This window comes from Rhinolophus hipposideros (assembly GCF_964194185.1).
Source record: "Rhinolophus hipposideros genome assembly, chromosome: 24".
Taxonomy (NCBI): domain Eukaryota; kingdom Metazoa; phylum Chordata; class Mammalia; order Chiroptera; family Rhinolophidae; genus Rhinolophus; species Rhinolophus hipposideros.
This window is the reverse complement of record NC_138070.1, coordinates 36,038,168-36,047,416: the sequence shown is the minus strand read 5'-3', so window position 1 is coordinate 36,047,416 and position 9,249 is coordinate 36,038,168. Positions and strand designations below refer to the sequence as shown.

Below are 9,249 nucleotides of genomic sequence, written 5' to 3'. Positions count from 1 at the left end.
CTCCTTATTAGGCTGAACCCTCAGAGACCAGGTGAGTCTCGGTCCCTGAGTGGCCTTTATAGTGTGTCACTATATATGTATGTTACCCATCTATCTCTTCATTCTCATCTTCCCCAGATCAGAGCTGAAGCAGAATGCAAACTCGGCTCCAATAATCTTCCATTTTGCTATAATCAAGCTGTACAGCCTAGGACAGAACATCCTAACTCTTTTAAGTCTCACTTTTCTGACTTGAAAATATGAATAATAAAACCTGCCTCGTGGGTTGCTGTGAGGAGACAAGAAATTACTCGTATGAGAACACAGTGCCTACTATATAGTAGGTGCTCAATAAAGCATTATTTGGCAGCAAAAGCAGAAACAAACTACGCAGATTTGCCCAGGCTGAGGCAGCCCAAGTTGGCACAGGGATTCAAGAGTAGGTGGTAGAGAGGGAGGAGCCTGGGAAAGAAGGCCTGCACACGTGACATCGTTTTGGCAACCTGCACAGAGCCTGCTGAGCAGCATAAGGAAGGGCATCTCTTGCCCAAGGCTAAAGAAAACAAAATGTTTCTCTTCCAGAGCAGTTGCAGACAGCTGGGACACAGATGGGCTGTATGCAATTCTTGAGGTTCTGAAGCAGGGTGGCATTCCCTGAAGGACTGTTTTGCAGGATGGAGGAACAGCAGTGACCGAAGCCCTGAAGGCTGGCCCTGAGGGCCTGTGTCAGCTGACTGCAAACAGATCCTCCAAATACCCATAGGCTGAGCCTCTCCCAGCAAGGAAGGTAAAGTGACTTTCCCAAGGCCACATGATTGTAAAGTGGCTGAGCCGATCTTCAGACCTGGGGTCTGAGGACCTTGGGGCCAGGCTCTCGCAGAGGTTGCTACATTGCTTGGTCCACATGGAAGCCTTGCCCTGCTCTTCCCTTAAAGAGTGATTGGAAATAATTGGAACTGTCACTGGAAGTAATGAGAAGTGACAGAGGCTGGGTCATAAGACTTATTGTTCCCAGTCTGAATGATCCCTACAAACCCAAGCCTAAATTTAAACAATGAAGTCACAAAGCAATTTCCCTCTTTGGGATTTGATCCTCCCCACCCACCTTAAGAAAAAAAGCAAGACCCTGTGAGGGGCTGAGTCTCTCACTGTTCAATGCAATGGATTTCTTTTAGAACAGAAAATTCCTTCTTGGCTTGATCTTATTCGCTCTCCATGTGGACAAATACCATTAAAACCTCGGTGTATAGCCCACCCTTCTTAATAATTAAGAGATCCAAATTCATTGATATATCTTTCTCTTTCTCTCCCTTTTTCAACAGCTCATGAGGAATGAGGAAATATAAGTAGCTATGTAGCTGGCAGGTTGTGATGAAGAATGAGACCATAGACAAGGACATCAGAAGTTCAATTCCTCCAGGAAGCACCTGGCTGAATGCCAAGGACACATACCACTTACATATCTGTTCTTGATGATAATGGGGATGATCCATCAACCCACCTCAGTAACGTGCAAGTACGGTAAAGGATGGAGGCATTTCAGATATAGTCCAGAAGACCTACCATAGAAGTAATGCCCTATTTCCACAAGACAGCACATAATGAAGTTGCTTCCTCCTTGGGACTCCTCAAAACCTTGCTACTTTGCCCTACCACTGCTCTGTCATATAGCTGTAATTCCCTGTCTATGACTATGTCACATCCACTGGGCAGAGTTCTGAGATGGTAGAACTGTGCCTGTTGTATTACTGGAATCTAAGAGCCTAGCACAGGGCATGAATTATAGACCACCTCCCTTCTGTCATCGTTTTGTGAGTGAGAGTGTGTGAATGAAGTAGAAGATGTTATAGTCCACAGTGAGTGCTAAAGACGATCCCAAAAGGGAAGTGAAGGAGCTGCTGCCCCCATCCTGCAATAGAATGAGCTCAGAGAAGCTGCTCTGTAAACACCAGATCAGAGATCACCACTCAGCTTTATCATCCTCTGCTCTTGCTGTCGTTACCTTCCTCTTTCTCCTCTTCTCTCTGCTCATCTCCTTTCTTTCCTCTGTTGCCTTCAGTAACCTAACGCTCCAGATCCCCTTTGCTGCCTGGCTTCAGAAGAACTTCCCATATTCCACATCAGCTAGGAAACCATTCTGAAGATGGTTGCCCATTTTCTCTTCTCAGTGTGAGCGCAAAGGAAACAGCTTTCTCCCCTGCTTTCTACTGAAACAAAGCAGCCTCCAGTCTTATCACCAACAGACTTTGGCTGAGGACGCACACAGTGATCCAACTGACTGTCACTGACAAAAGAAAAGTTGTTTGATTTCAGCATTCTTCCCTCATTTTGGTCTATATGATGCCAAAGGAAATAAACCTTTATTTTTCCAGCATCCAGACACTGAGGAAGCTCAGATAACCAGAATTTTTATTTTTATTTTTTGCTACAGTCTGCATTCTTTGGGGGGTGGGGCAAAATAAGGAAATCAAAACTGCTGAAAAACACAAATTTAACTAGAAAAAGTAACACACAGAGCAGTCATACCCAATCATAGACATTTACCACCCACAGGATTGTGGAGCTCATGTGTCTGACTCCAGTGCAAGGCAAGGTCTCCAAACAATCACCTTGAGAAGTACGAGTCTTATGATTAATTAGAAGGAACTAGTAACCCATGTATGATATATGTAGTCATTCTGAGTATAAATGATAGTCATTAACCCAAACAATTTCTCAATCATTTGAATGAAGTGGGGGGTAGGGGAGAAATGTTCTGAGTTTTCTACTGTGGGATTTATGGTTTGGAACCCTGTCAATGAAGCCTCTTCTTCAGCCTAACCCCTCTGCTCTTGCTAGAACAGAAGCCTCCATTTCAGAAGAACTATATGCCTCCTGGTAAACGGAAAGCAAATAGTCTTGAAATCCAAAGTGCTGGGTTGGTGTCTTTGCTCAGCTGTTTACTAACAGGGTAATCTTGAGAAGCTCACTTTATTTCTCTAAGTCTCAGTTTATTTATCTGTAAAATGGCATAACAGTAACATTTATTCTCAGAGTGATCTGAGGATAAATACGGTATGTTGCTAATTCTGTTACTCTGTAAACTGCTAAACCTTGTACAAAATGTTAGAAATGAACTCTACTGTTATAATAATCCTACCCATATAATCCTCTTCAGGTGCTACAAGTGAGCTAATAATATACAATTCATATTTCAAAACTCAACCACATGTTCAAATCCATGCAAGGAACCCATTAAGCTGCACACATAAGGGGTGCACTTTATGATATGTAAACTATGCCTTAATTTTAAAAATTGAAAAACATGCTTAATTCTTGCAAGTAGCTTTACACAATAGAGCCTCCACACAGAAGTCTATCCTGGGTGTCCATGCTTGGGGATGTTTTGTAGGTAACTCTGCTTAGGATGGGTTCTTCTTGATCTTTCAGCTACTAAACTTCCAGGGCAGGGGTCTCTGGCTATCCACCCTGATCTAGAATGGTGCTCCCTGGCTGATAGTGGCCCAGTGCAGGTCCAGGATGAAGTCACTACTGCTCTCTTCACATTAGGTAGTCAGCCCATCTGGATTCATAATCATAATCATATGTTACCAATTGCCATGAGTGGACAAGTGTCTGAAAAAATCAGATAAGCATGGTGACACCCATGTGTTCCACATCACAACCACACTAAACCAGTGGCGAATTCTCAGAATTAAGAAAAAAATCAGAGAATGTTAGTGGTATAGGAAACTTTGAGATAAATTTAGTCTAATAATCTCATTTTACAGAGAAAGAAACTGAGGCTTAGAGCGGTATGACTTGCCCAGAAAAACCCAGCAAAATTATGAAGGAGTACAGTTATTGATTTTCCATTCTATTCCTTGTAGGGACACACCCACATCTTTGGGACTCTGGGTATAATCTCTTTTTTCCTGAATGCACCAGACATTACACAAAGCATTGCAGAAGCTTTCAGGATTTCCAGTTATGGTGGCTAAATTGAAATGTTACGACATCTGCCCTATTTTTCAGGCAATTTCTCAACAAAAAAGCCAATGCCAATTATTCTGCATTTAGCTCATTTAACTGAAGCGTCTGAAGAGCAACTGTGATCTTGGAGCTTAACTGCGTGAGCTGAAAAGGAGGGAGGGACAGTTTCTATTCCAATAATGTGTAATAGGACTGATCATGGAATTAGGGTGCTAGTCTTGGTCCTCCTACCAAGCTAGCTGTTTAACTTTAGCCAAATCCCTCTGAACCATTGATTTAGATAGTCTCTTAGCTTCTCCCCATTTCTGACAATCTTTGACTCTACCTTTTAAAGACGTCTGTCTAGGTCATCACTAGGTACATTCATGAAATACACTCACGTGTACACTGCCCAGCTGAGCACAAGACAAAAATAGGATTAGACGTGAGCCTACTGGAAATCTATCATTATTATGACTATCATCATTAATGTGGGAAGATGAGGGAAGGACATAGACTCCTACTGAGACCTGTTGTTAAACTGCAGACCAATGGACTATGCATTAAAGCCTTCCTCAAGCTCATTTTCTGGGAAACAAAGTTCCTTCCCCATTCTGGCAGAAGTTTCGATGAAACAGTCTATTGTTAATCTGGTACTAACACACTCAATACAACACAATAAGTTTGTATAACAAATATATCTGGTCCCTGTTGATGTAATATTCTATGTACCTTTTTTTTTTTTAGTAGTACTGGTGCTATTTGCATTAATTGACAAGGAAGCACAAAAACAAGCTGAGTTAAAATTGGGCTCCTCATAATTGTGTCATTCCATGAAGAGTGATAATCCTCCAAATCTTTCACGTCTCTTGAACTTAAATGTTCTAAATATTTCAAAAAATCCAGTTATTTAACAAAGAGTTCACAAGGTTTTAGTTTAGGTAAAGTACTGAAAGTGGTGCACACATGAATGAGACACTGTCCTTGCTTGCATGGAGCTTATACTCTAACTGGGGTATTAGATAAGTATTCAGGTCACAATACTACAAAGTAGCATAACAGAAAGGCTATTGGAATTCAAAGGAAGGAAAGTATGTTCTGTTGGTGAAATCATGGACAGGCATATGGAGGAGGTGGTATTTGAGGTGATACTTGGAGGGTAAATAAGATTTTGCTCTGTAGAGCTGGAGAGTAAGAGGGCATTTTAGGTGGAGGGATTATCATAAACAAAAGCATAGAACCAGAAAGAAGCATGGGGCATGTTTAGGACATAGGAAGTAGCCCAGGCTACCTGGAAAGTTGTCTGGGACATAGAGGAGAAGAGAGGAATGATATTGTATAAAACCTTCAATATGACAATGAGGTGTTTGTACATAATATTACCAGCAATTGAGACTACTAAAGGTTTATGGAAGAGGGGAGTAAGAGCATAGAATTATGGCAATTCCGAATTCAAATTTTACAGACAAGGGACTCCGAACAAGAACACAGAGAGCTTGCCAGGTTCCTAATCCAAATTCTTTGCATTATGCCAGCTGTTTTACAAGGTTACTCTGGTAGCAGTGTGCAGGATGAAGAAGAGAGAGCTCAGGCAGGAGAGCAGTGTGGCAGCTATTAGAGAAGTCCAGGAGGGAAGTTCAGGTGGAATAACGAGGATCTGAGCCTCGGGGGGAGCAAAGAGGAGTGGCAGTCAGAGGAGAGGCAGGGGCTGGGAGAGCCCGTGAAGTCTCCCTTCTTTCTACTCTATGGGGCTCAGAGCATTAATTGTTCATTCATATCAGAGAGGTGGGGCATTTGATTTCATTCACTGCAGGTCCAGAAAGCAAGAAGTCATTGGTCCGTCCTTGTTAAGACTATGAACTCTTAGCCCTCCCAGTTCCCCTTCAATACTGTGCATTCTCTAGATAAAAGAGGCCAGAAACCATGCCAGCAGTGCCAGAGACAACCCTGTAACTGTTCTTTCAAGGAACTAGAAGATGATTTCAGGATCCAGGCAACTCTGAGGATATCCTTTCTGGCTTTCCTAAAAAGTGCTCAGCATACCATGGCCCAGAGCCACTCTGCATATAAGGGTCATCCAGACCACAGGAGTGCTCCCCCCAGGGCTCTGACTGTGCAGGGAGATCAGTCACAGAAAGGTTCCTTTAGTGTTCAGTTCCTTCCCTCAAATGCCTGTGTTTTGTTCACCAACCTCATGTCAGATCTCCTGTCTTGTCCCTTGTCTGGACTTTCAGCTCCTCTCCTCTGTGATTTTTTACTTGAACAGTTTCATCAAGTTAGAGCGGGAATGTTGTGAATCTGGTATATCGGACAAAGGCATAAATGTGGAAAAGCTTGGTAGTACGTGTGACTGCTGTGTCTCAAGTTGTGCAGAATTCCAAGTCAGCAGTCCACTTTTTCTCTTCTATGTGGCCTTTAGTTTGTAACAATTTGTAAAGACAGAACCAAGAAAGAAACCGTGAGGGCTAGCTTCTATGATAAATACAGAGAATCAACCCAACAGAGTATTTTCTCATCAGAGGAATGATGACACATAGTAGGCACCCAATAAGGAAGGGCCGTGAATCTGTGACATCTTTTGATCTATGTCTTTGTTGACTCCTGTTTCTCTGAGCTGACCATGTGGGTCAAAGTCACCTTTCACTTCCCACTATCAACTGTCTCCAAATGGTGCCTAACTGGACTTGGACACAGAGAACATCTTTAAGAGTCCTTCCACAGTGATGGAAGGTGTATAGCTTGGTGGTTTAGTGAGGCAGACTACTTGCATTCAAATCCCATGTCTGCTAATCATGAGTTATCTGATCTCGTTACACCTTGATTTCTTCATCTGTAATGTGGGGATGATAATAGCGGGTAGCCAATAAGTTTGGTATGAAGAATGAGTGAGTCAACACGACAGCACATATAAAGTGCTCAGCATGACAAGTACGTAAGGAATTCCAGCTGTTTTCAATGAGGACCTCTGTGTTTGAATCTATTGAACATCTGGTGATTGGTAGCTTAAGGGTAGAGGCCAGTAAAGGTGACAAAGGTGCCATTTAGATATGCCAACTGTGCACAGGAACAGTATTACAATACTTGGCGAGTATCTAAAAGAGCTCAGAAAACAGCGGCTGAGCAATAGTTGCAGCTAGTCCGCCTCCTTTCGTCCTCTGTCCCGGGTGATTATTGGCCTGGGGCTGGCTGAGACAGCATATGGCCTAGTTGGTTTGTAAGGTTTAAGAAAAAAAAAGAAAAAAGAGAGAAAGTGACAGGAAGTTCTTTAGACACCTATTTCAGGGTAACTTTCTAGTGCTTTTTCACTTTTGTTTGGGGGTTTTCCTAGCTATCAGGCCCTGTCACATGCCTGGTGTTTTAGGCTGGTTAGGCTGTCAGACCTGGAAGAGACTTAGGGACCATCTAGTGTTCTTGTTTTGGAGCTAAGAAAACTGAAGCCCTAGGTAGTGAGTAAGTTATCCAAGGTCACCTAGTTAGTTTAAAACAGGTGGCCTGGTGTCCAGGGCAGTGCTCCCTCTATCACAACAGACTGGGTATTTGGTTTTCTGAACTCTGGCTAACTTTTGGTCCTCCAGGGGGACCCTGGGCTTCGCTGGTGCACATCTTGACTTCTCTTCAGCTTTCCTGCCTGCCTTCCGTGCCCTGGAATCTTGGGTAGTCACAGTTTCCCTCCTGTCAGCTCTTGCCCACACACACCCCTGATGTGTACTGTCCTGCCTGGTCATGCAAACCTGCCTGCTTCCAGCCAAGGGAAAGCTGTACCTTAGGGCCTCTTAGGCCTCTGGAGTCCCCAGAAGGGACACACCGGGAGGGCTCTTCTCTTTTGCCCTAGAACCTGTTTCTTTCTATTCTTCTCCTGTGTTCATTTTTTTCTGTTCTCTTTGCACTGTCTTTGTTCAATCTCCCTAAGTCTTGGTCTTCTGCATCATGTTTAATTCTCCTCTTTTCTCTCTCCCTCCTAATCCTTGCCCCTTCCCCTCTTCTTCCTTCCCTGCTCATTTTTGGGTTTGTACCTTCCTGGTTCTCCGGGTGCTCTGCCCTTTTCCTCGCCTCCTTTCTTCTCCCCCTTTCCTTCCTCTGACCCTTCAACACATCTGTTTCCAATCTGAGCCCTGGAGGCGCCTGTTTGAGACAAAAAGCTCCCCCAACCCTCAGGAACCTGGCACAAAAATTCCTGAAGAAACCTTCCCTCCCCCAATTCTCCAGTTTCCCCAGATCCTCCTGAAACTAAACACCATGCCCCCAAAGGACCCTCCACATCAAACGGTTCACACCAACTGGGTCAGGAACCACCCCCAGCCCCAAGCCTGCGCCAGGGCCCAGATGTGTGAGTCGTTTTCCGTGGCCGGGCGAGCGGCCCTCCGCGGCCAGATGTGCTTCTCCGTAGGGGTAAGGCAGAGGCACCGGAGCCTGGCTCAGTCCAGGGGCTGTGGCGACAACCGTCGAGAGCCAGCGTCCTGCCCGGACGCTGCAGTGTGTTTGCCCGGGCCCTCAGCTGCCCCGCTCGCCCCGAGGCACTCACCTAACCCGAGGAGGAAGAGGACGGTCATCTCGACGCCCGCCGCGGCACCTCCCCGCTCAGCCGCTGCCTGCCTGCGGGGCGGCTGGGCGCAGCCGACGGCCGAGGGGCGAGCGGAGCGCGGCGCCTCGGGGTGCGCGCGGGGGGGCTGCGGCCATGTGCCCCGCGCTCCCGGGCGCCGGGGGGTTTCCAGCGCGCGCCCCACCAGCTAGCGCCGGGACGGGAGCTGCGGCCAGGGTTGGGGAGGAAAAGCGAGGCGGAAAGACGCTTCGTGGAGCACTTTTCCCTGTTTGGAAAGAAAAAGGAGAGAAGAAAGGGGGAGGGGGTAGAGTGAGCTGGAAGCGCACGGTTGCCTCCTCCCGGCAGCCCCTCCCGCCCTCCCCGCTCCCTCCTCGTCGGTCCCCGCCCTTCTGGCGTCGGAGCGCGCGGCGGGTGTCGGTCCCGCAGGGCCCCACCTCCCGCCGGAGGACTCGCGGAGAGCAGTGTCGCCGGGGCGGCGCGGGGCGCTCGGTGTGGGCTTGGTTCTGGGTGGGAGAGTCGGGGACACTCGGCCAAGGGCCAAGGGATGAGGCCTTGTCAGTTTGCTGTGTCTCTGTTCTCACTTTGACCTTCTCCCCACGTCTCTCTCGCATCTCTTTTTTCCGCTCAAATCTGTCCTTTCTCCCTCTTTCCCCTCCCCCGCTCTAGTTTTCTCTTATTTCCATTCTTCTTGCCTCTCCTCTCTCACCTCCTCTCTTCCTTCTTTCCTCTCTCCCTTTCCTCGCTCCTGGTCTCTGACTGGTTTTGTCAGCATGGAACTA

The 9,249-nt window shown here is 46.2% G+C and overlaps 1 protein-coding gene across 1 annotated transcript in view; it reads right to left on the bottom strand.

Annotated features, from left to right (window-relative positions):
• CLMP (CXADR like cell adhesion molecule) overlaps nt 1-8,843 on the bottom strand; it is a 110,410-nt gene extending 101,567 nt beyond the window's left edge. Inside the window, exon 1 of the mRNA XM_081037392.1 lies at nt 8,453-8,843. Within this exon, the coding sequence (XP_080893518.1) occupies nt 8,453-8,480 (28 nt within the window). The 5' untranslated portion in view covers nt 8,481-8,843. The remainder of the gene's footprint in view (nt 1-8,452) is intronic.
• Nucleotides 8,844-9,249: the final 406 nt, after the last annotated feature.